The following is a 26950-nucleotide window of genomic DNA, read 5'->3' as shown; positions in this document are numbered from 1 at the left end:
CTTTATTGAGATGTACAGTATTTTGATGTACAGTATCGGTAGGCTCTGTTACGCGGTCCTCCCCGCAATCACATTGTCAAATTAGCACATTCAATTATACAAACAAAGCAAAAGAAGACCAGTAGAAATATTGAATTGTTAGCTAGATATGGACCGTCACCGTGCGGAAATAGTCAAATGTTGCGCAACGTTGAAGAAAAACTTCGTAGGCTGCAATACGTACCATCCGGTGTCATAAACGCTTGCTTGTCCTCTGTGTATGAGTCGAGGTGGGATAGATATCACACTGTGTACTTCAACATATAGATAACACATGTGTAATACAACTCAGATCGTAAGAGTGTTGTAACTAAAAGAGAATTTGTTGCTCCGTGAGTTTCAAAGTCTCCGTGTCTGGGGCGATGACCAGTGTAAACAGACACTGTGTAACTCTTTTCCGGTCAGTATTTCGGCACTGTCAGAGGCATCTGAACAATGGCACATACTGGGGAACACAGAGTTGGAGAGGTAAGCGTTTTGGTATATTAGTAATCTTGCAGGTAATTACTCTATACATGTGTACTAACGCTGAGGGGTTGTGTTGAATGCGGAAGACACATTTCAATTTATTTGAATGCATTCAGTTGTGCAAGTGGCTAGGTATACTCCTTTCCTTTGCTATTAACCATTGCAGGCCTAGCTTTTGTTTACTACACAAGTGTGCACAAGTTTATTATCCTTAACGAAACGTGTGTCTATTTATTAGCCAAGAATTCTCAAATCCACACTGCTCAATGAAGTTGAGTTGCAAAGCGTTTAGTTAGATTAGATTCGTTTTTGGCGGAGTTTAGCTAGCCTCCCAGCTAGCGCAGTGGATCTGGACCGATTCCGGCTGAGAGTCAGGCTCGGCCGACGTCACGTGGCCACTTTAGGCATATTACGTATGGCTAGGATGCGGGGATTGAGCTCCGGTTGATTCCGGTGAGAGATATCTGGCCCAAATATATTACAATTAACATTTAAGATTCCTGTTTAAGTAGTATAGTATTTTGATACTTTGTGGGTGGAGGCTCCAGAGTGGTGCAGCGGTCTAAGACACTGCATCAATGCATTCGGAAGAGGGCCGCTTCAGGGCCAATTCCTCATTGCTAGCTGGGCTACCAATGACTACATTGAGTCGTTATTATTCAATGCTTGTAAAAATCCCCCAAAATGTTTTTTGTAAGATTTTATAAACAATACAAAACAAACGACAACATCATACATCAGCACACACCACACATCTCCAGCCCCCACATCACTTTCCACCACATGGCCTGAAACTGCACCATTTTGTTTCACTCCATAGCCCACGCACTTTCAATTTAAAAAAGTAAATAAATCATAAGATTTTCCATTGTGTTAATGATGGTGGGTTGATTGATTTCTACGGTTTTAGTATACATTTTTTTTTGTCCAACCCATTGGGTATCTCACTACACCCCCATAGGCCATGTCTTGAAATATGCAGACAGTAAGTTTACATAGTAATACTTCTGACAGCCAACTTTCTAGCTCCGTCTACAACAGACTTTATTTACCTAATTTTCAACAGAAATATGGGTGGGGTCTGTTTGTTTTTTATGGGGGACTTAAGCACTTCCGGCCAATAGTTCGAAGCTAGCTAGCTCACTATTTATTTGTTTTGTTTTATTTCACCAGGTAGGCTAGTTGAGAACAAGTTCTCATTTGCAACTGCGACCTGGCCAAGATAAAGCAAATTGCAATCTAAATCGCTATCGCTTCTCACAACTTCCCAAACATGAACTCATGCAAAACTGGCATTTTATGTTCGGTAAGGGGATTCCATAATAACTGGCATAAATGGAAGCTGTTCATGGAGGAGTGTTTTTTTTTGAGTGAGTGCAGTTGTTAGGTGCCTTTTGATATGCACCCACCTCCTAAGGAGGATGAGTCTCTTTGGCTTTGGCTCAAAGCATTGAACTTGAAGAAACCACCAAACTGACCCAACGTCTGTTCCTATCACTTCGTGGACAAGAGGCCAACTGAAGAGCATCCCTTCCCTGAGAAGTGGCTGGGCTATGATACTCCAGTACAGACCAGAAAGTGACATCATCAGGTCATCAACACATACAGGTAGTTGTTAGCTAGCTGCTACTTGCTAGCTATTATCACAGATAGGGTGTCCTGAATCAGGCAGGAGTTAGTTAGCTAACTTAACTAGCTAGCTTAGCTATGTTAAGACTCCTAAGTCTTAACATACTGTAGCTATATAATTGTTGCCTAGCTAACACAGTTAGCTAGCTTGAGGGCAGCCCAACTTGATACAGTGTTGCTAGCTTACTAGTCTAGCTAGTTAAAACAAACAAAATATATATATATAACCAAGTAGGCTAGTTGAGAACAAGTTTGTCTAACTTAGTTAGTCCCTATATTGTTAGCTATCCAAAACTTCTGTCTGACAATGTCTCCCCCATGCCATGATTATCCCCATCCTTGCTGGCATGCCACTGGTAATGCTCAGTGTAACTACCTAAATTATTAAACATTATCTCAAGTCTTTTCTTTTTTAACCTAACCCATGACCAGTAGGCTGTCTGTGTATTTTATTTTGTTAAACTTGTGGCCTCTTTTTTTTTGACAGATGAAGACAACTCTGGTGATGCAGTCTCTTATCTGAGTGTACCAATGCCACCGCAGTGTAAAGATGCTGATACTCAATGGGAAGTTTCAGCACTGACTGAACACAGCTAAGTATCAAGAGAACCAGTCAACAAGCCCACCTGCCACAAACAAACCCAATGTGGTGGTGCAGAGCCATTGACCCATACCATCCTGAAGAATGACATTAGCTCAGTGTTGTATACTGGCCATCCTTTTCTTTGACCATGTAGCATTTCTGCAGAGTGCATATCAGTGATCAAATAATCTTAACCTTGATGAAGCTGAATCTACTCCAGGGTGATCTTGCTGAACGCTTTGTGTCCCAGGGAGTAGTGTAGCACTCTCTTAGTTCCCCAACACCACTTGCATCATCGACTGCTCTGAAACCACTCTTCAGAAAGCACACAACATTGATTCCAGAGGGAAGTCATACAGCCACTATTAGTCCAGCAATACTCTCCAGTATTTGGTGGCCATTGCGCCATGTTAGTTTCTCCTGCATATGGAGGCAGATGCAGTGACAAGATCATCACCCAAAACTCTGGCTTCCTGGTATACCTTAGGTCTGGCGATGAAGTTATGACAGACAGGGGTTTCACCATCTGAGATCTGCTGAATGAGAGGAAGGTAAACCTTGCCATACCAGCCTTCACTCAGAAAGGAAGCCACAAGCACGAGAAGGATAGCTAATGTGCATATTCATGTTGAGAGTTATCAGACAACTCCAAGGTGTCCTCAGCATCGGTGCAGCACTTGCTAACATGCAGAGTGAGATCATCCATGAGGATGCCGAGTGAGCAGTGAGAATGTTCATACATCTGAAATGTAACTTTATACACTCATTTCACCCACATGAGATACTGTGTGTGTACAGTGCATCTGGAAAGTATTTAGACCCTTTGACATTTTCCACATTTTGTTACAGCCTAATTCTAAAATTGAGAAAATGTTCTCTCTCGTCGATCTACACACAATAGCCCACAATGACCAAGCAAAATTAAGTTGTATACATTTTTGCAAATGTATACAAATATGCATTTTTGCAAATGTATACAAAAACAACTGAAATATCACATTTACATAAGTATTCAGACTCTTTACTCAGTACTTTGTTGAAGCACCTTTGGCAGCAATTACAGCCTCAAGTTTTCTTGGGTATGACGCTACAGGCTTGGCACACTACTGTTTGGGGAGTTTCTGCCATTCTTCTCTGCAGATCCTCTCAAGTTCTGTCAGGTTGGATGGGGAACGTCGCTGCACCGCTATTTTCAGGTCTCTCTAGAGATGTTCCATCGGGTTCAAGTCCGGGCTCAGGCTGGGCCACTCAAGGACATTCAGAGACTTGTCCCGAAGCCAATCCTGTTGGAAGGTGAACCTTCACCCCAATCTGAGGTCCTGAGCGCTCTGGAGCAGGTTTTCATCAAGGATCTCTCTGTACTTTGCTCCGTTCATCTTTCCCTCGATCCTGACTAGTCTCCCAGTCCCTGCTTCACCATAGAGATGGTGCCAGGTTTCCTCCAGACTTGACGCTTGGCATTCAAGCCAAATAATTCAAAATTTGGTTTCATTAGACCAGAGAATCTTGTTTCTCATGGTCTGAGAGTCTTTAGGTGCCTTTTGGAAAACTCTAAGCGGGCTGTCATGTACCATTTACTAAGGAGTGGCTTCCGTCTGGCCGCTCTACCATAAAAGCCTGATTAGTGGAGTGCTGCAGTGATGGTTGTCCTTCTGGAAGGTTCTCCCATCTCCACAGAGGAACTCTGGAGCTCAATTAGAGTGACCATTCTGCTCTCGGTCACCTCCCTGACCAAGGCCCTTCTCCCCCGATTGCTCAGTTTGGTCAGGCGGCCAGCTCTAGGAAGTCTTGGTCTTTCCAAACTTCCATTTAAGAATGATGGAGGTTACTGTGTTCTTGGGGACCTTCAATGCTGCATACATTTTTTTTGGTACCCTTCCCCAGATCTGTGCCTCGACACAATCCTGTCTCGGACCTCTACAGTTTTTGTTCTGACATGCACTGTCAACTGTGGGACCTTATATAGACAGGTGTGCCTTTCCAAATCATGTCTAATCAACTGAATTTACCACAGGTGGACTCCAATCAAGTTGTAAAAACATCAAGGATGAGCAATGGAAACAGGGGTCTCATAGTAAAGGCTCTGAATACTTATGTAAATAAGGTATTTCTAGTTTTTCTTTTTAATAAATTAAACATTTCTAAAACGGTTTTCGCTTTGTCATCATGGGGTATTGTGTGTAGATTGATGAGAAAAAATATCAATTTTAGAATAAGGCTGTAACTGAACAAAATGTGGAAAAGGGGAAGGGGTCTGAACTTTCCGAATGCAATGTATATTTTTTACTATTTAATCTGAATCATTTGTATGTTCCTACATTTGAAATGTACTGTAACTTTGCATGTTTCTGATAATTACAGGCATCCACTAGGTGCCGCTATCATGCCTTCTTAAATATATTTACAATACATTTTCTTCAACACCAAAATGTCTAACACACCAAGAGGGAAGACAACTGTTTATCAAGTGCCAGCCACACTGTTTTCTTGAAAACCAGAATCAAACAGGAAACACATTTGAAACCCTTCGACATGCCTTGTCCTTCATTTCAAAAAGTTAAGGAACAAAGAAAATGTCAAGTGCAATTTCAGTGTTTTTTTAACACCATCATTTTCCAAGTGTAAGATGAGTTACGGTATGTTCGCATAATAAGTTAATGAAGTGTCATTATGAAAAGCAAGCGCTATGCAAGGTTCAATAAAAATATTCATAAATCATAAGGAGTTATCCTTAGGCATTAGATAAACATGTATGAAGAGAGCTGTACAAGGCAAGACGAAAAAAACACCAAGAATTATGCAAATATAATCAGGTAAATGTGTATATGAAGAGAGCTGTGGGGAAAAAAACACCAAGAGTTATGCTTGGATAATAAGTTAGAGCTGACAGAGAGCTTTACAATGCTCAAAATATAAGAACTATTCAAAAACACAGAAGTATTAGGCACGAGCCTAAATACCACAGATTAACATATTTGGACCACAGAGTTAGTCTGCCTAACTAAAACTCATCTATCCTTGGCAGCATGTGTGAAATAGAATACCTTCAGTTTAGAGAGAACATCAGCACAGAACTTCACATCAAACGGCACATCAATAACAACCTGCTCGGATAGAGCCAGACAAGCAGTTTACATCTCACCAGTCCTGTGCAGAACATGCCCATTTGCACCTTCATGTAATACCCAAGGGCTCCATTAGGTTGCAGCTGAGGAATCCCATCCATCACATCTGTTAGTTAGCCAGAGAACAGTTTAGTCAGAGACTCACATTTCTTACTCACAACAGGACATTTGATTTCTAGAATTTCTTGAGAGTTTAACACTATCTGGGCTTGCAGAAAGCCATGGCTCCTTGTCACTCACTACTGTGCCTCTACTCTCCTGACTAAACCCACAACTCTCCATCCATGTGTAGGCAACCTGCTCGTTCTCCTTGCCATATGTGGTTGCTGAGTTCCCATGGAACCTTGGGAAGAGATGCTCCCGCACAAAGTTGTCTGGATTTGTTGAGGTGCGCACAGGAACCTTTGCCGACTACAACGCATGGGATGCACTCTGTGCTTTAGTGACCTCCTAAAGGCTGGCACATTTACACTCCTCCAGCTTAACATCAACGTCATAAAATGACAAGCGTTTCTGACACTGCATGTTGATGCCATGTTCACCATGAGGCAGCTGGAGCTGTGTGGCTGCTGCTGGAACTTGAGGATTGTTTGGTTTAGCTTTTATGCACTTGTGCAGAATGCTCCCCACTGGAACATTGTCCCCTTCCAAACTCTTTTTAAATATGTTGTGTGAGTAGTACACAGGTTGTATGGAGAATGCTGGTTGAGAACTTGTCACTTGGTTTGTGACGTTTGCCACAGATCTCGCTCAACCTTTTTGGGGATAGATTTGGCTGCGTCGCTGAGTTCCACTGGCATTGCTCATTTGTACAGGACACCCCTGTCAATCCGCCGCACACAGCATTCTGCACCTTCAACAATCAACTACTGTTAGAATAATCAATTACAGTACAGAACACTAGTTTACATGGTGTTCACGGTTGACTAGTTACACAGTTTTTTTTTCACTAGTAGGTTTAGGTTATGATGGTGATTTCCTATTTGATTGTAAAATTCACCTTGCTTCTGTACCTACTTCATTGCCTTTCGAGATTAGACTGATATACTTACATAATGAGCCATTGAAACCAAGAACCGTGTGTGCGACGCAGCAAGATTAGTTTAATGGGAAATGCAACCGCAATGCACTTTGACACATTGTAGGCTAATTATAGGGAGAAGCACCCATTCAGGTCCTTTTTCACAAGTGATTGCAGCAGCTCACCTGGTGGTTAGTGGAAGGAGGCATCAGCATAGACTATCTGCAGCTCATTTTCCAACCTCTTGTTGTCAAAAAAGGGTACGTCTGGAACAGCGGTGTGAGTTCTCTGTCAGGAAACCCCTCTTGTTTTGAGTACTCTGGAAATGAACCATGATCAAGAACACTTAAAAAGTTGAGGCTCTTCATGTCAGCAAACCTCTGGGTTATGTGTAGTATGATTCCATTGAGTATTTCAAAGTACAGCCGTCGGTATCTGTCCAGGAGGCCATATCAAGAAGCTGATTAAACAGTATGATCTGCACAGGTGCAGCTTGTGCTGGGGACAATAAAAAGCAACTCTAAAATGTGCAGTTTTGTCATGCAAAACAATGCGACAGATATCTCAAGTTGAGGGAGTGTGCAATTGGCATGCTGACTGCAGGAATGTCCCCCGGAGCTATTGCCAGATAATTTAATGTTCACTGCTCTACCATAAGCCGCCTACGTCGTTTTGGAGAATTTCGCAGTATGTCAAACCGACCTCACAACCTCAGACCACGTATATGGCGTTGTGTGGCTGAGCGGGTTTGCTGACGTCAACGTTGTGACCAGAGTGCCCAATGGTGGTGGTGGGGCTAAGGGATGGGCAGACATAAGCTACGGACAATGAACACAATTGCATTTTATCAATTTGAATGCACAGGGATACCGTGACGAGACTGAGGCCCATTGACGTGCCATTCATCCGCCGCCATCACCTCATGTTTCAGCATGATAATGCATGTCCACATGTCACAAGGATCTGTACACAATTCCTGGAAGCGTCCCAGTTCTTCCATGGCCTGCATACTCACCAGACGTGTCACCTATTGAGCATTTTTGGGATGCTCTGAATCGACGTGTATGACAACCGTGTTCCAGTTCCTGCCAATATCCAGCAGCTTCGCACAGAGGAGTGGGACAACATTCCACAGGCCACAATCAATAGCCTGATCAACTCTATGCGAAGGAGATGTGTCACGCTGCATGAGGCAAATGGTGGTCACACCAGATACTGACTGGTTTTCTGATCCACACCCCTACCTTTTTTTTTTAAAGTATCTGTGACCAACAGATGCATATCTGTATTTCCAGTCTTGTGAAATCCATAGATTAGGGCTTAATGAATTTATAAAACATTTCTGATTTCCTAATATGAACTGTAACTCAAAATCTTCAAAATTGTTGCATTTTGCATTTATATTTTTCTTCAGTATAACACCCTTATCTTTGACATAGTGTGCTATGAATGTTAATTGACATTTGCAGGATATGTCTGTGGTGTCATCCACCTGGACTGCAATGTAGGGTGCTGAACTGATCTCACTGTCAACAGGGTTGGGTAGGTTACTTTTTAAATGTAATCCGTTACCGTTACTTGTCTAAAATTGTAATCAGTAACGTAACTTTTGGATTACCTAAACTCTAACGTAATCTGATTACTTTCCGTTTCTTTTGGATTACTTCACCTGTAAAACAGAAGAAAAAATAATTACCAATTTAACATTTATTGCAGAACCACATTAGAACACATCGCAAAACATTGACAAATGTATTTAAGCCCTGTATACCTGGCTCTATCATTCGTCCTTCATCCTGATGTTGTCCATTTACACTTATATGATCTGATCACAGTCAGACCACAATGCATCTTTTAGTCGTGTACACCTGTCTAAAAATGTGGGCACAAACACAATGTGCAGGGCAAAGTATACATGTTAAAACCAGGTATAAGTAAGGGCTTAAGTAACATAGATGGTGCTAAACACTTATCCACGGGACACCGGTACAAAAAGGTATGAAAATGTTTCCACTCACTACTGTAAATCGCTCTGGATAAGTGTCTGCTAAATGACTAAAATGAGAAATAGGTAGAATTTTTTTTTTTTTTTTTTTTTTTTTACACATTTAGTCCGAGCTAGGTGCAATAAACCAACATATGGCATTGCAGTAGGCCTATTCTGAAGCTAGCCTACTCAGATGATTGAAGGCAGAAATTGCTGTTGTATTGCAGCAAAAGGACATGCTCTAGATGAGCACCAGGCATCCTGTTTCCACCATAACTGAAAAGACGCTCAACTGGGGCACTGGAGTGTTGTACTTCAGAAACAAGTTCTGGACTATGGGAAACGATTTCAAGGAGTCCAAAGACTTGTCTTTGAGGTTCTTCCTCACCTTGTCCTCTGCAGTGCCACGGGCCCTAGTTGTTGCACATCCGGGGAAAAAAATGTTGTCTTCTGACTCAGACTCATTCTGTGCTCCCTCATCAACCTCTTCGGAGTGTGTGTTCTACATAGAAGCTGTTTCTTGAACTAATGTGCTCTGCATCTCCTCCCTCTTTCCAGGGTTGTGCCAACACAGTCAAAACTTTGTCACTGTAGCAGATGCCATTTTTGCTTCATGGGTGCTTAGCATAGGTCCAAACCGGCGGTCTATAGCCTCAATGACCGCAGTGATGATGTGTACAGAGAATGTCGCAAGAGGTATTTTCTCTGAGAGCTTAGACTTCAAGCTTGTTGTTGGGATAAGAAAGCCAAGAAAAACACTTCTTCTCCCTGAAGATCAATAGAGGATGTGAGTGGCTGTAGGACTGTACTGTACTCCTTGAGAAAAGCAATCTCACGAGGATGTAGTTTGCTGCTCACACCCAGGTCTTCACAGATTTGCCCCAGCTGGTCAATGTATAAACATTGGGTTGTTATTTTACCTGAAATGTACAAGGTCCTTTTTTTTGCTGAATCTTCGTAGAATTTTGACCCATTTTGAGTCACACAAAATCATGTGCTCTCTACTACGACAATTAATCCACAGATAAAAAGGGAAACAAAGTCAGTTTCTAGTAATCTCTTTTAGTTCTTCTTCTGTGGACTTTATATGGCGGTTGACAACAAACTTTAAAGGTGTGTTACCGCTACTGACTGGAGTGTGGACCTCGTTCATCTTTCAATCACCCCAGAACAAATTAACTAGCAACAGCAAGCTAGCTAGCTAAATGTCCATGAATGTTTCGACCTGGCCCCAAATTAATATAGTTGGTTCAGAATTCGTTTTGATATTTCAACCTGTGTCCTGATCGCGTCTGGTGGGGATAGACACACTCACCATGCGCACACGTGGAGCCGGTTTGGTCATAATGTCAAGGTTGCTCTTCAAAATTGTGTGATACGTAAGTTTTCATTTTAAACTATCTATATTTGTCAGTCCAAAATTACTTTTTAATTCTGTAATCGAAATAGATGTATTTCCTGTTAAAGTTATTTACAGTTTCTATGCCTTTAGTTTTCCATGTGGCCTAATTTATCGGTGAATTTTGAAACGCTACCCAAGTATTGTTCCATAAGGTTGTGTTGTTAGGAAGTAATATTGGTTCTTGTAGAATGTTTCATTTTCTTCCATTTTGTTATGTTCTTAACAAGTATCGACTGATACTGACTTGATGAAGTCAGAGGTAGGCTACACTCCTCAAAGTCATCACCTCGCCACTCAACTCCATCTGTCTGTCTGTACAGAGTTCCACGTTGCAACACCTGTAGCAGCGTACGACCTGAGGAAAGTGGAGCTGACCCCTCTGGAACAGAGGAAACTGACTTTTGACTCTCATGCCATGGTCATTGAGCTGGAGAGCAATGGTGGGTGCATCATTTTGGACTTGGTCTATAATTCTGCTTCTGTGTTGCATTTTCTGAAATCTATTCTGAAGTGGAAGTCACATCCAGACCAGGAAAGGCAAATAAGGTGATAATTGATCCACAGTGTAATAAAGAAACTGGACACTGTTGTAATGCTGATGATCAAATCTTTAATGATTTCTCTATTTTCAGGCTTTGAAAAGCGCCAAGCAGAAATCATAGTAGCGGCTCTGGTGACTCTAGCAACAGCCAACATGGACATAGTGTACAAAGACATGGTGACTGGAGCACACCAGGTACCACACACACACACCAGATACCACACACAAACACAGCACACCAGGTACCACACACACACCAGGTACAAAACACAGCACACCAGGTACCACACTCACAGCAGCCCAGTTACCACACTCAAAGCAAACCAGTTACGACAATCACAGCAGCCAAGGTACCACACACACCACACTCACAGCGGCCCAGTTACCACACCAGTTACCACACACCACACCAGATACCACACTCACAGCAGCCCACTTACCACAATCACACCACACACACCAGGTACCACACTCAAAGCAAACCAGGTACCACAATCACAGCAGCCCAGGTACCACACACACCACACTCACAGCAGCCCAGGTACCACAGGCACACACACCACACCAGTTACCACACTCACAGCAACCGAGGTACCATGCACCCCACACTCACAGCAGCCCAGTTACCACACTCAAAGCAAACCAGTTACGACAATCACAGCAGCCAAGGTACCACACACACCACACTCACAGCGGCCCAGTTACCACACCAGTTACCACACACCACACCAGGTACCACACACACAGCACACCAGGTACCACACTCACAGCACACCAGGTACCACACTCACAGCACACCAAGTACCACACTCACAGCACACCAAGTACCACACACACCACACCCACAGCATCCCGCTTGCTACCCAAGCTAAAGAAGACCAGACTATCACTTACACTTGTGACTGCTGGTATGTATGACAGTGTGTGCTTCAGTTACACCCATGGAATTGCAATACTCTGAACCTTCACCCCCACATTACACCCTCTTTCAACCACTCCCTTGTAGGTTGTTTCTGTTGTAAGACACGCCTCGCCCCCCTTCTCTCGCTCTCTCTCCTGTGTATCTTGTTTAGGAGATTGCGCTGCAGCAGATCATGGCTCACCTGGACTCCATCAGGAAAGACATGGTGATCCTGGAGAAGAGTGAGTTTGCCAACCTGCGCTCGGAGAACGCTGTACGTACATAAACCCTTTCCTCCTCCACACAATCACTGCCTGTCTATCTCTCCTGAGCTAACAAGTGCACTAGGGATCTATAATAATAATAATAATAATAACAATATGCATTCTACATAAACCTGTATGTCTCTCTGCAGAAAATGAAGACAGAGTTGGATCAGATAAGGAACAGGCTGATGGTGAGAAGTGATAACAGAGATCCAAAAAAATACTACTATTATAAATATTTTTATTGATGAACATGTTACCTTTCTTTTTAAAAATGTTACCCCCTTTTCTCCCCAATTTCATGGTATCCAATTGTTAGTAGTTACCATCTTGTCTCATCGCTACAACTCCCGTACAGGCTCGGGAGAGACGAAGGTCGAAAGCCATGCGTCCTCCGAAACACAACCCAACCAAGCCGCACTGCTTCTTAACACAGCGCGCATCCAACCCGGAAGCCAGCCGCACCAATGTGTCGGAGGAAACACTGTGCACCTGGCAACCTTGGTTAGTGTGCACTGCGCCCGGCCCGCCACAGGAGTCGCTGGTGCGTGATGAGACAAGGATATCCCTACCGGCCAAACCCTCCCTAACCCGGACGACGCTAGGCCAAATGTGCGTCGCCCCACGGACCTCCCGGTCGCGGCCGGCTGCGACAGAGCCTGGGCGCGAACCCAGAGTCTCTGGTGGCACATGCGTGTGTCCTGTTCTGGACTATTCAGCAGGAGTGTGGGGTGCTAAGAGGTATTTTAGAAAGGAACATGTCCATAACAGAGCAGTACGTTACTTTTTAGGTGTCCACAAGTTTGCACCTATACTCGCAATAACTGGGGACATGGGCTGGGAACCCTGTGCGGTGAGATGGAAGGCATGTGTGGTGAGACTATGGAATAGACTGTTGGATTTGCCAAATGCCAGAAGAGCTAGTAAAGTTTTTCAATGGGATCTATCTATAGGGGGAACATGGACAACTGAAATGTTTGATATTTTTCAACAGTCTGACTGTGAACATCTTTACAAAAAAAATAAATTAAGGGAGACATGGATATGATTAAAAAAACAACTGTTGATGCAATATGAAAAAGAATGGGTGGAGGAGATTAATCTTAAACCCAAGTTGAGAACCTTTTGTTTTATTAAGGGTGAATTTGTGTGTGAGTGATATTATGTATAACCTACCTAAAAGCAAGAGATCGCCATGTGCACAGGTAAGATCAGAGATATTGTCTCTGCGTATTGAAACGGGTCAGATCAGGGATATTGTCTCTGCATATTGAAACAGGTCAGATCAGGGATATTTCCTCTGCGTATTGAAACAGGTCAGATTAGGGGTATTTCCTCTGCTTATTGAAAAGGGTTGGTAATTGTGGTGAAATGGAAGAGGAAAGACTAACTATTGTAACCTTGACGAAATAGAGAATGAAACTGATTTTATCCTCTATTGCCCTTTCTACCAAGATATACGCTTGCTCTTATTCCAGAAAGACCACCAGATATACCCTGGCATTATGTGGCTGAACGATGGGGAGAAACTGAAATGTTTTTTTTATCCATTGTATATTTCCGTGTGCAAAATATTTAGATAAAGCCTGGAATAAAAGGAAAAATGTCTACCTATAATTAAATTCAAAAAAATATTTAGCTTCTATGTCATAAATGGCACGTGTGTATGTAGATTGTGTATAGGCTTGTCTCCCACATAAATCTTCTCTTTGTGCCAGACTGGGTTCAAATGCCTTCTGTTTCTTTATGTATTTATTTATCTCTATATGTTATGCATGTACACTACCGTTCAAAAGTTTAGGGTCACTTAGAAATGTCCTTGTTTTTAAAAGAAAAGCACTTTTTTGTCCATTAAAATAACACCAATACAGTGTAGACATTGTTAATGTTGTAAATGACTATTGCAGCTGGAAACGGAATATTTTTTTATGGAATTATTAGCAACAATTGTGTTAGCTAATCCAAATGTATCATTTTAAAAGGCTGATTGATCATTAGAAAACCCTTTTGCAATTATGTCAGCACAGCTGAAAACTGTTGTCCTGATTAAAGAAGCAATAAAACTGACCTTCATCTGTGGGTTCGATTACAGGCTCAAAATGGCCAGAAACATAGAACTTACTTCTGAAACTCGTCAGTCTATTCTTGTTTTGAGAAATGAAGGCTATTCCATGTGAAACAGACGCCTCACAAGTCTTCAACTGGCAGCTTCATTAAATAGTACCGGCAAAACACCAGTCTCAACATCAACCGTGAAGAAGCAACCCTGGGACGCTGGCCATCTAGGTAGAGTTCCTCTGTCCAGTGTCTGTGTTCTTTTGCCCATCTTAATCTTTTCTTTTTATTGGCCAGTCTGAGATATGGCTTTTTCTTTGCAACTCTGCCTAGGCGGCCAGCATTCCGGAGTTGCATCTTCACTGTTGACATTGAGCCTGGTGTTTTGCGGGTACTATTTAATGAAGCTGCCAGTTGAGGATTTGTGAGGCATCTGTTTCACAAACTAGACACTAATGTACTTTTGCTCAGTATGGCACCAAGGGCCTCCCACTACTCTTTCTATTCTGGTTAGAGCCAGTTTGCACTGTTCTGTGAAGGGAGTAGTACAGTGTTGTACAAGATCTTCAGTTTCTTGCCAATTTCTCGCATGTTATAGCCTTCATTTCTCAGAACAAGAATAGACTGAGTTTCAGAAGAAAGTTCTTTGTTTCTGGCCATTTTGAGCCTGTAATTGAACCCACAAATGCTGATGCTCCACATACTCAACTAGTCTAAAGGCCAGTTTTATTGCTTCTTTAAATCAGAATAAAAAAAATTCAGCTGTACTAACATAACAAAAAATTGCAAAAGGGTTTTCTGATGATAAATCAGCATTTTAAAATGATAAACCTGGATTAGCTAACACAACGTGCCATTGGAACACAGGAGTGATGGTTGCTGATAATGGGTCCCTGTACGCCTATGTAGATATTCCATAAAAAATCTGCCGTTTCTAGATACAATAGTAATTTACAACATTAACAATGTCTACACTGTATTTCTGTTCAATTTGATGTTATTTGAATGGACACTTTTTAAAAAAAACTTTTCTAAGTGACCCCAAACTTTTGACCGGTTGTGTGTGTATTCTTTTACTGCTCTATGTATATATTTCTTTGGATAACCTTATTTGCTATTATGTATTGATATTTACCTTACATTTCTCTCTTTATGTGATGCGCAAATAATTATCGTAATGTTTGTGTCAATTAATCCCATAAGGGATGGGTTGCCAATTGGTGATTTGACATGAAAATAAAATGTAATTCATTCACTATATTATTACTGTATGTTCTATGTAATTCTGAGTTATCATCTCATCTGTTTCTTGTTAAACTATAACTTATGAATCATGTAATAGTTTATCAGTAATCTCTGTGGTGCTATCAGATAGCTCAGTGGTTTCTCACTCAGTAAGTACATCATGTGACTTGTGTGGATACATCCAAAATGGCACCCTATTCCCTACATAGTGCACTGCTTTTGGGCCCTGGTCAAACGTAGTGCACTATAAAAGAGAATAAGTTGCCTTTTGGGATGCAAACAATAACTTGTGTATCCTGTTTTCACTTCAGGAGGAGAGTAAGAAGGTCCGAGCTGAGGCCAAGCTGGACATCAACCTGGAGAGGAGCAGGGTCACTGACATGGTGTGTGCGTGCGCATACGCGTGTGATTGATTATTACTCCTGAGACCTTGAATTGACATTCTGCCACATGCTTTCTCTCTCTTTCTCACTGGGCATCTGTCTCTTTATCAGTTTACTGAGCAGGAGAAGAAACTTATGGAGAACAGCACAGAGTTCCACAGGAAGGTAAAATGCCATCTTGTCCATGATGATATTTCTATACTCCCACCACAGGCTATAACAGCTGCATTTCTTTATGGGGCGGATTCCCAGAAACAGATTAAGCCTAGTCCTGTATTAAAAAGCACATTTTAGTCCAGGACTAGGCTTATACCATGTCTGTGAAACCAGCCATATGAGTATAGTAATATGATTCCCTATGTTAATGTTCCCCTTCAGAACGCTGTCATTGACCACGAAACGATGGAGACGACTAAAAAGATTGATCTAGAGGTGGCCTCCCTGAAAACTCTACTGGAGTCGCTGAAGCTGGAAACCATCCGCTACCTTGCAGGTAGTGTGTGTGTGTGCGTACGTTTGTATGCCAAATCAAATGTTATTTGTCACATGCTTCGTACGCAACAGGTCTAGACTAACAGTGAAATGCTTACTCGCGGGTCCTTTTCCCACGATGCAGAGTTAAAGATATGTGCTTGTGTGTGTTTGACACATTTTTGTATATTCAACTATTCTTTGAAATATGGTATGAATTTAAGTGGGATTAAGTCATGATATACCCCCCTCTGCTTTTCTTTTTGGTAGCGTCCGTTTTTGCCTGCCTAGCGATTGCCTTGGGATTTTACCGCCTTTGGAAGTGACCGTCTCTGCTGTGGGGGTTTGATTGCATTGTACATAGATCCCACTGGGTGCACACTGGTTAAATCAACGTTGGTTTCATGTCATTTCAATTTCTACTTTTATGTATTTCTACTTTTAAATGGCAATCTAGAGTACATGGAGAGCTAAGACTAAGGCCAAGCATGAGTCATTTAAAATCAATTAATCAACCTATTAAACAAAGTTAATCAGATATTTTGAACATAACTGTTGAGTGATACAATGTACAATAAACCTATTTATAGGCACTATATCTATAGGTTATACAAATGGCTCAATACTTCCAAGAACTGTATTTGGATATGGATTCCACATGACTTGGAAATAAATAACTTTTCCCAATGAACCACATTTATTGAATACTTCAATCATTGTCCATTCCTGATTTTGATTTCAGTTCATCTTTCATTTCCAAGCTGCCGATAGTGATGCAACAGACTAACACAGAACACACACCGTCTGCGTGCGTGCGCTATCGTGCATAAATGTATTTTGTCCCCCTACACCAAATGCGATCACCACACGCAGGTTAAAATATCAAAACAAACTGAACCAATTACATTAATTTGGGGACAGGTCGAAAAGCATTAAACATGTATGGCAATTTAGCTAGTTAGCTTGCAGTTGCTAGCTAACATTAATTTGTCCTATTTAGCTAGCTTGCAGTTGCTAGCTAATTTGTCCTGGGATATAAACATTGAGTTGTTATTTTACCTGAAATACACAAGGTCCTCTACTCCGACAATTAATCCACACATAAAACGGCCAACCGAATCGTTTCAAGTCATCTTTCCTCCTTCCAGGCTTTTTCATCTTTGAACTTATATGGTGATTTACACCTAAACTTTCATAGTATTACCAGGACAACCGGCAAAACAGTTTGTCTTTCAATCACCGACGTGGGTATAACCAATGAGGAGCTGGCACGTGGGTACCTGCTTCTATAAACCAATGAGGAGATGGGAGAGGCAGGACTTTCAGCACGATCTGCGTCAAATAGAAAGGAGTTCTATTTTAGCCCTTGGCATCGCAGACGCTTGCGAGCAGTGTGGGTGCAATAATTGAATAACATGGATTTCTGCATTTATTTTGCGACGCTCGCGCATGCGACGTGTCCAGTCTGGTCAGCATGTAACAATTCCTCCTCCACCATACTCGACACCCTTGACCCACTACACAATGCCCTATCCCACCTGGACAAAATTAAATACCTACAGTATGTGAGAATGCTGTTCGACTACAACTCAGCTTTCAACACCAATGTGCCCTCCAAGTTCGTAGCCTTGAGTCTGAAGTCCTCCCTGTGGATCCTAGATTTCCTTATGGGCCGACCCCAGATGGTGAGGGTAAGCTAACACCTCCCCCATGCTGATCCTCAATACAGGGACCACCCGGCTACCACCCAGTACTCATCCCTGCCCCTTAGACTGCTTCCCTATGTAATTAGTCATTGAACACTGGTCACTTAAATGTTTACATACTGTTTTACCCAATGATGTATATACTGTATTCTAGTCCAGGCTCATCCTGTATACACTTGATATACTGTAAGTCCAAATAGTTTGCAGTGGGTACATTGCAAAGTTCTGGGAATAAACACTCTGCCAGGGTAGTTCACATATCTCATATGCACTCAGATTTGGAGAAACAGACAAACTTGTCCTTCCTGACATTTACAATGCAATTTATTTTACGTACCTCGACCACTCCATTAATCTTTTTCATTAGAGCAATGTCGAATTCTGTACTCCAGAATGACTCGTTTGACAGGTGCCCTGCTTCCTAAATCGAAGCACAACACATCATATCCATCAGTTTGCGTGAGATCCAACATGTTTCTTCTGACCAACAGATACAAAAAAAATCCACTTCAGGGATTTTCACAGATTTAACTTTCTACACCAGTTTTGATATTTCAAACGGATCCAAAACGTATTTCTTCTATATAAAATCGTGAGTCTGTAGAAGTAGATGTATTTTTCACAATTTTTAAACGAAAGTCAATTTATCCTTATTTCCACCGCCATCAGATTCAAGCTCCAATTCTGCTTCCACCATCGACCTGGCTGCAGCGGCGCTTTCGTGACGTTGTCAGCTAACATGCTGTCCAATCCAACTGCGTTGCTTGCGAGAGTATTGTAAAATAAATATACATGTTATTCAATCCAAACTGCTCACGCTATTACATAGCTCGCAAATCCTGCCTCTCCCAAATATTTTTTATAACTAACCCAAGATGGAATTTACAGGTTCTGGTCTAATGGGAGCAAATTAATCATAGTGGGCAGAATAAGCAAGGAGGTGGGCAGAGCCAAGCACGATCTAGTGAGATCATATTGGCTCATTCTAGCATTTATTTGCTTATTTCCGTTAGGGAACCCCTACTCCAAGTGCGCATGTGCAATAACTTAATTCACCCTTGCACTCCTTCTAAACAATGCCATTTTTACCAAATTTGGCATAGGGTAAAGTCTATTAAATGCAGCCCACTATGTCACAGATTCTAGTTTTGGAAACAGAAAACTGTATGGAGATGTTTGATCAATGACAAAATGTGCAGAATCTCGGCTCAAATCCATCTCGCTCCATCTTCTCCCACTTCCGGACACTATCTCCTAGGACAAATTCGCTAGCAACAGCGAGCTAGCTTTAATACCCATAAATATTTAGACCCCTACCCAAATTCATATAGTTGGTTTTGGTACTTTAACCTGCTAGTCGTGGACGCTTCTGGGGGACAGACAAAACAACATGCGCACGAGAGGAGCCGGTTTAGTCAGCATGTAATCCGTCTATTATGCAATGCATTCGAATTTGATTGGCTAACCGGAGATGGTAACATTTTGACCAATTAGGTTGAATGAATGAGTCGTTCGCCAAAGGTTCACGCGCACGCAACTCAAACTATCCAATAGGAGGACACCAACTGAGGCTGTATAAAAATTATTTTGTATGACGCGTTTAGTTGATCGAGTTGCAGCCGCCATCTTCTGACATAAAAAAAGAAGAGTGGAAACGTCGATTACAGATGCAAAGGGAATACAAAATAATTCGTAACGAGTTGGAAAATAAATATAAAGTCAAATGTGTTTATGGACTGCCTCGTAATAAATGGTTATGTTTCTGATAAGATTGGTTTAGTATTTGATCGATCACACATCGCAAAGATGGACGACGCGGCGAGGGAAGATGCCTGCCGAGAGTATCAGTCCTCCCTCGAAGATTTGACATTCAACAGTAAACCTCACATCAACATGCTGACCATTCTGGCAGAGGAGAATCTGCACTTCGCCAAGGATATCGTCGCAATAATTGAAGCACAAATCACCAAGGTTTTTATGAATATAGAATTTTCAATTTCAGCTATTAACTTCGATGAAGAAAGCTATGTGTAAGCTAACAGTAGCCTTGAAACAGCTGCCCATGGCAACATCATGGCGGCAACACTGTTGAATCGCTGTTCTTGTTGTAGCGACATAACGTTGGCTAACGTTTCTTGTCAACAGTACCAGTTTCAACAAAATAACGTTATAGGAATGTAATGCTGATTACATTTAGAAAGGTAATGTAACATTATCTAGGCTAGCTAATGTTATCCCTGAGCTAGTTAGCTAACGTTAACATGCCATTTCCCGAAGCCGATTGTCATTTGCTAGGAAATAATCCAGAAATTCAGTTGCCAGATCAGAGTAACGTTAGGAAGCCACCATTATTTGTCAGATCTTATATAAAGACGTTATGCTGTGGGGTATTTTTCACATTTCAGAACTTAACACTATTTGGAAACACGTTAACGGTACCGAAACCGAATCAAATATGGCGACATGACGGAGGAAACTTAATGGCTATTTCAGTTAGCTAACGCTAGCATGCCAGTGCAAAGCATTCCACAAGTTTGACAGGTTTACACACGTGGTTTGGCCACATACATTTTCAAATTTAAGCCAGTACACACTGGCCTACCTAACAATGCAAAATAGTTATTGCATACATTTAGGCCTCGTTTCACTTTCTACATAAATTACTTGAACCAGAATCTGGATTTACAGGATACGTTGAATATGGGGTCTCCTTAAGGCCATGAAGCAGATTTTCAGGCTTAATAATGTAAAAATATATATATTTAAAAAAAAGAGTCCGCTACTTACCAAGGAATGGAGCTTCGCTGAGCAACTATTACGGCTGGTATGTACTTCCACAAAATTTGTAACCGAAAAAATGTATCGTGTGGAAAGAAACTATTGTTTTTGACCAAGTGCACATGAGCCAAATCCACCTCTTCTCCACCTCCAATAAAATCACAAATTACTGCCATGCACGGGTCGATCGGCTGATCCAGTAGCAAGAAAGGTCATTTGTTTGTAACTTCAGGTGGCCTTACAGGCCTAACGTTACTGCTGGTTAGTTATTGTTAGACAAAAGTATCTAGCTAGCAGGAGTAATAATAACAAAACAAATAATAGGTACACAAAGATGCAGATCGAATATGTAGCTGTTGAAATTTAGGATAGTGTCAATAGTTTTCTTGTGAAAGTAAACTGGTCTCTTTCAATTTATCAGCTGCTTTTGATATTATCTCTTTGAATTTTGAAATGTCAATGAATGGTAAAATGTGATAATAAAAAATATGAAATATGCTTTTTGTCTTTTTTATTTCCCAGTGTAATTTATTGGTACAGAATCATATCTCTGGTTATTGCCTGATTGGTGTTAAACTCCGTTTTTGATCAATGTGATGATCATTGTCACTTATCAGAACCAAGGCGTTCACCATTTTATATGGGAGTGTCTATTGGCTTAAATGCAGTATATTTGTATATTTTGAGTTATTTTGTGTTTTATTGACATGTGAATTGGGTTTACAACTGAAATTGTCATGTTTGCTCATGACCATTTATCAAGTAAAGTCCTAGTGATTTGCTTTTCATGGCACATTGTTCAAGACTTATCTTGCAATTGCACATTTTAAATGAACCCCCCCAAATCCTGCTCTATTCTTGTCGACTTCCTCTTAGTATGTTACATCCTATTTTTGTTCTAAAAGGTAGATAGTACTTCTTCAAATGGACTGCCCCTCAGTGGGATGTTATAACAGGGACTTCATTCAATAAAACGGGAACGTACATGGAGTGATCTCTCTGCCAGAGACCCTCTTTTGAGGTAATTAAAAAAGGGGGGGGGGACTTGAACCATTTCTTCTGGATGGACAATATTTTTATTTTTTTCCTGTGCCCAATACAAGACACAAGTAATAGTTGAACAAAGTACTTTTTATGGTCATTCAATGTTTTGATCCAGAATGAAGACTCGTCACTTTTTTAAAACTTTTTTTTTTTTTTTTGGACTGCTATTTTCCTTATGGATAAAAAAAAAGTGCCTGTAACCGGTGGAAATAGACAGATTTTAATAACAGTTTTCCCCCCTACATGACAATTGTTTTGCAACTGTTTTTTCCTACAATATTTTTTTTTCTTATGATCTATCATGCCACGGACAATCAATTAGATTTTTACATGTTAAAAAAACAACTTTTTGAAGTTATTACCCAAGACTGACAAGGATTTTTTTTTTCCTAGCCCAAACACTTCTTACGTTAACTTTTTGCTTAACTAATACATAATCAATGTGATGCCTTTTTTATCTGAAATGTTGGTATTAACCCCTGTTGTTTTCTAAACTTGTTGAGTTTTCTATTACCCTAGGCTCCAGCTGCCGAGAAGCTTCCAGTTTTGTACTTAGTGGATTCCATAGTGAAGAATGTTGGAGGCGAATACCTTGCAGTGTTTGCTAAAAACCTAGTCACTTCATTTATATGTGTTTTTGAAAAGGTATATACTACTTTATTTTTGTGCATTCTTGAAGATTAATAAGCACCTTTTATAAAATTATCTGTCCACTGTACTGCTTGCTTTTGTTTAGTCTATCTCTTGCCTTGTATAATGCATTTTACTAATAAAATGGTGTTTGTGGTTCCCCTTTGATTTGGGGAAGTGCTTGATTGGACAATATCCAAGTCATTAATTGTCTTTGCATTAAAATGCAGTGTTGTATACAGAATGTGTAATATTTCACACGGTTTAACGGTTAATACAAAGCACCTTTGTTAGTGTAATTAGACATATTTTCTAAGTGCCTTCTTGATCTTGCCTGAATTCAATTTACTGCTAAACTATAGGCCTTTGAAGGTAGAATGTGTTCGTTTGTGAAGTACTGTGCTGCAGGTCTTTGCGTTGAGCTGTGGTCCAAGCTGTGTCCTCTGTTTTGTAGGTGGATGAGAACACTAGGAAAAGTCTGTTCAAATTACGCTCCACCTGGGATGAGATCTTCCCACTGAAGAAACTCTACGCTCTGGACGTGAGAGTCAACTCTCACGACCCGGCCTGGCCCATCAAAGCACTGCCCCCTACTGTGAACGCCAGCATTCATGTCAACCCTAAGTTTTTAAAACATGTGAGTAAACTGTCTGTATATCTATGTGTCCGAGAGGAGGATCTGCTGTTCTGAAAGCGTCTGTGGATAGAGAAGTAGAAACTGCGCCAAAGTTATTCAAGTTTTGCTGTTTATTGCACAACCTTCGTGACAATATGATCCATAAAGTAAAAGACATCCTGACCCTTTGCAACACTGGACATTTCTACACACACACACACACACACACACTCCGCTCGCTACCTGTCGACCTGAGTCCTTCCCATCCCTAAATGTTTTCTCCCCGCTCCAGCCTGAGGAGGTGACCTCCCCTAGGGCCCTGTCCCCTGCACCCCTAGTCCGTGCCCCAGCCCCTGCTCCCCAGCCTGCAGTGGTCCCCAGCGTCAGTGAGAAGAGCATCACCCAGGAGCAGGTGATAAGGCAGCAGCTGCTGGCCAAGCAGAAACAGCTACTGGAGCTACAGCAGAAGAAGATTGAGCTTGAGCTGGAGCAGACCAAGGCACAACTGGTGAGACTCACTATTGTACCCATTTCCCCCTTTTGAAAATCGAACTTAAATGTTTTAAAATATATATATATGTGTGTGTGTGTGTGTGTGTGTATATATGTGTGTATGTATATGTTTGGTCCGCAGGGTGAGTGTAGACACTTTCAGAAGTGTTGGTGTTTTGTAACTTAAACATTTAAAATCTATTAATAATAACATTTTAACAGGTAGGTTTCTGTTATATTTTCTTCATGTCTTCTGGTGCACTGTCTCGTTTACTAAACACAAGATGTTCTCAGTCCTGCCCCTCTTTTACATTTCAGGCTGCAAACGTGGTACTGTCAACTCCAGCAATAGTGCCAAAGTCCACCCTGCCTCCCTCTGTCATCAAACCCTGTCTCCCCCCTGTCTCCGACCCCAAACCCCCCACCAGGGACCCCCGCCTCAACCGGGCCGGCCCAGGGGCCCTCCAGGCCAAAGAATCAACCAGCCATAAGAAAGAAGGCCATGGTATGGGAGGACCAGCACACACACCAGAGAAACAACTGCCAGAGCGACCCGGCAGGCCCGAGAGGACACGGCCCCCCAAGAAAGAACTTCTAGAAGTGAAAACCAAGTCCAAGTCCCTCTCTCCCATGGCTAAAGGGGTGCTTGGGAAGAGCAAGCACTATGAGGCTGAGAACGTGAAGACGACAGCGGATGCCACGGGCAAGAAAGACCCCAGGCTGAGGAAACATCTCCATGACAAGGCTGACCCAAAAGAAGAGGGGAAAGAGAAGAAGAAATGCACTGATAAGGAGAAAGAGATGGATGATGCATTGATGAAGGCATCAGGCAGGGGGAAGATGGCCAACGGCTCAGTCAGCAAACCGGAGCGTGAGAAACCGGAGCCTGTAGAGAAACCGGAGAACCAGATCAGAGGAAATGCCAGGACCAACGCCAGGAAACGCTCCCGCTCCCCCTCTCTGCACCTGCACTCACCTAAGAGAAAGACTGAGAGGAGGTCCCCCAAGAGGAGAGCCAGGAGCATCTCCCCCTCTCCTCCTTTACACAAACCTGGGAAAGGAGGGAGGCAGTCAGGAGGCAAGCACTCCTCTCACCATGAGGACCCCCAGCACGGGACCACCAGAGAGGAGAGGGTAACCCCCAAGAAGAGCTCGTCTGAGCCCAGAAGAACCAAGAGGCCGGCTGAGGAGAGGCCGGTGGAGGCCAGGGACACGCATTCCTCCCCCCGCACTACCTCAGAGGGCAAGGAGACCAAGGAGAATGCCAAGCGCTGGAGGAGTGGCTGGGAAGAGAACAAACAGTGAGTAGGCTGATATATCCTGTGAACTGTCTGTCTCCCAAATGGGCCATGGGGCTCTGGTCAAAAGTAGTGCACTATGTAGGAAATAGGGTGTTTTTTGGAATGTACCGAAGTCTTGATATTGGTATGTTCTCAGTGTACTGGTATATGTTGCATCACGTCAGTTTATTCTTATCCTCACCTAATGGTATTTAGTGCCTTGAAAAAGTATTTCTAATTCATATTCTCAAAAAAAATTGTACTGAATGTTAGCAAATCAAAATCAAATCAATTTATATAGCCCTTCGTACACCAGCTGATATCTCAAAGTGCAGTACAGAAACCCAGCCTAAAACCCCAAACAGCAAGCAATGCAGGTGTAGAAGCACGGTGGCTAGGAAAAACTCCCTAGAAAGGCCAAAACCTAGGAAGAAACCTAGAGAGGAACCAGGCTATGTGGGGTGGCCAGTCCTCTTCTGGCTGTGCCGGGTGGAGATTATAACAGAACATGGCCAAGATGTTCAAATGTTCATAAATGACCAGCATGGTCGAATAATAATAAGGCAGAACAGTTGAAACTGGAGCAGCAGCACGGTCAGGTGGACTGGGGACAGCAAGGAGTCCTCCGAGAGAGAGAAATAAAGAGAGAATTAGAGAGAGCACACTTAAATTCACACAGGACACCGAATAGGACAGGAGAAGTACTCCAGATATAACAAACTGACCCTAGCCCCCCGACACATAAACTACTGCAGCATAAATACTGGAGGCTGAGACAGGAGGGGTCAGGAGACACTGTGGCCCCATCCGAAGACGCCCCGGGACAGGGCCAAACTGGAAGGATATAACCCCACCACTTTGCCAAAGCACAGCCCCCACACCACTAGAGGGATATCTTCAACCACCATCTTACCATCCTGAGACAAGGCAGAGTATAGCCCACAAAGATCTCCGCGACCCAGACAGGAAGATCACATTAGTGACTCAGCCCACTCAAGTGACGCACCCCTCCTAGGGACGGTATGAAAGAGCCCCAGTAAGCCAGTGACTCAGCCCCTGTAATAGGGTTAGAGGCAGAGAATCCCAGTGGAAAGAGGGGAACCGACCAGGCAGAGAGAGCAAGGGCGGTTCGTTGCTCCAGAGCCTTTCCGTTCACCTTCCCACTCCTGGGCCAGACTACACTCAATCATATGACCCACTGAAGAGATGAGTCTTCAGTAAAGACTTAAAGGTTGAGACCGAGCTTGCCTCTCTGACATGGGTAGGCAGACCATTCCATAAAAATGGAGCTCTATAGGAGAAAGCCCTGCCTCCAGCTGTTTGCTTAGAAATTCTAGGGACCATTAGGAGGCCTGCGTCTTGTGTAGGTATGTACGGCAGGACCAAATCAGAGAGATAGGTAGGAGCAAGCCCATGTAATGCTTTGTAGGTTAGCAGTAAAACCTTGAAATCAGCCCTTGCCTTGACAGGAAGCCAGTGTAGGGAGGCTAGCACTGGAGTAATATGATCACATTTTTTGGTTCTAGTCAGGATTCTAGCAGCCATATTTAGCACTAACTGAAGTTTATTTAGTGCTTTATCCGGGTAGCCGGAAAGTAGAGCATTGCAGTAGGCTAACCTAGAAGTGACAAAAGCATGGAATCATTTTTCTGCATTTTTGGACAGAAAGTTTCTGATTTTTGCGATGTTACGTAGATGGAAAAAAGCTGTCCTTGAAACGGTCTTGATATGTTCTTCAAAAGAGAGATCAGGGTCCAGAGTAACGCCAAGGTCCTTCACAGTTTTATTTGAGACGACTGTACAACCATTAAGATTAATTGTCAGATTCAACAGAAGATCTCTTTGTTTCTTGCGACCTAGAACAAGCATCTCTATTTTGTCCAAGTTTAAAAGTAGAAAGTTTGCATCCATCCACTTCCTTATGTCTGAAACACATGCTTCTAGCGAGGGCAATTTTGGGGCTTCACCATGTTTCATTGAAATGTACAGCTGTGTGTCATCCACATAGCAGTGAAAGTTAACATTATGTTTTCGAATGACATCCCCAAGAGGTAAAATATATAGTGAAAACAATAGTGGTCCTAAAACAGAACCTTGAGGATTACCAAATGTACAGTTGATTTGTCAAGAGGACAAACCATTTACAGGGACAAACTGATATCTTTCCGACAGATAAGATCTAAACCAGGCCAGAACTTGTCCGTGTAGACCAATTTAGGTTTCCAATCTCTCCAAAAGAATGTGGTGATCGATGGTATCAAAAGCAGCACTAAGGTCTAGGAGGACAG

At 42.2% G+C, this 26950-nt stretch overlaps 3 protein-coding genes across 11 annotated transcripts in view; 2 read left to right on the top strand and 1 right to left on the bottom strand.

The window, feature by feature from the left end:
• Nucleotides 1–394, bottom strand: part of alg8 (ALG8 alpha-1,3-glucosyltransferase) — a 28903-nt gene extending 28509 nt beyond the window's left edge. For both annotated transcript variants that reach the window (XM_021563254.2, XM_036944391.1), the window contains exon 1: nucleotides 224–394. In XM_021563254.2, the coding sequence (XP_021418929.1) occupies nucleotides 224–315 (92 nt within the window). In that variant the 5' untranslated portion in view covers nucleotides 316–394. The remainder of the gene's footprint in view (nucleotides 1–223) is intronic.
• Nucleotides 20–16812, top strand: ccdc90b (coiled-coil domain containing 90B). 7 transcript variants are annotated; one of them, XM_036944395.1, is made up of 9 exons: nucleotides 20–507; nucleotides 10575–10694; nucleotides 10887–10990; nucleotides 11869–11970; nucleotides 12112–12153; nucleotides 15574–15645; nucleotides 15757–15810; nucleotides 16024–16151; nucleotides 16387–16812. In XM_036944395.1, the coding sequence occupies exons 1-9, from the start codon at nucleotides 402–404 to the stop codon at nucleotides 16463–16465; spliced, it is 807 nt and encodes a 268-aa protein (XP_036800290.1). In that variant the 5' UTR covers nucleotides 20–401; the 3' UTR covers nucleotides 16466–16812. The 7 variants fall into 7 exon arrangements, with proteins under 7 accessions (XP_036800290.1, XP_021418930.1, XP_036800289.1 ...); XM_021563255.2 differs by having other exon boundaries at nucleotides 26–507; nucleotides 16024–16138; XM_036944394.1 differs by lacking the exons at nucleotides 15574–15645; nucleotides 15757–15810; nucleotides 16024–16151; nucleotides 16387–16812 and adding exons at nucleotides 11079–11336; nucleotides 11419–11550 and having other exon boundaries at nucleotides 109–507; nucleotides 10887–11048; nucleotides 12112–12150.
• Nucleotides 16813–19412: 2600 nt separating this feature from the next.
• The window catches only part of pcf11 (PCF11 cleavage and polyadenylation factor subunit), a 30728-nt gene continuing 23190 nt past the window's right edge, over nucleotides 19413–26950 (top strand). Inside the window, exons 1-5 of one of the 2 annotated variants that reach the window (XM_021563253.2) lie at nucleotides 19413–19793; nucleotides 22164–22289; nucleotides 22729–22911; nucleotides 23183–23398; nucleotides 23701–24683. In XM_021563253.2, the coding sequence (XP_021418928.2) occupies nucleotides 19554–19793; nucleotides 22164–22289; nucleotides 22729–22911; nucleotides 23183–23398; nucleotides 23701–24683 (1748 nt within the window). In that variant the 5' untranslated portion in view covers nucleotides 19413–19553. Of the gene's footprint in view, nucleotides 19794–22163; nucleotides 22290–22728; nucleotides 22912–23182; nucleotides 23399–23676; nucleotides 24684–26950 lie in introns of both variants that reach the window. The other variant, XM_021563252.2, reaches the window with a different exon arrangement.

The sequence above is a fragment of the Oncorhynchus mykiss genome, chromosome 15, assembly GCF_013265735.2.
Source record: "Oncorhynchus mykiss isolate Arlee chromosome 15, USDA_OmykA_1.1, whole genome shotgun sequence".
In the NCBI taxonomy this organism is placed as follows: domain Eukaryota; kingdom Metazoa; phylum Chordata; class Actinopteri; order Salmoniformes; family Salmonidae; genus Oncorhynchus; species Oncorhynchus mykiss.
The sequence above is the reverse complement of the archived record's forward strand: the minus strand, read 5'-3'. Positions and strand labels throughout refer to the sequence as shown.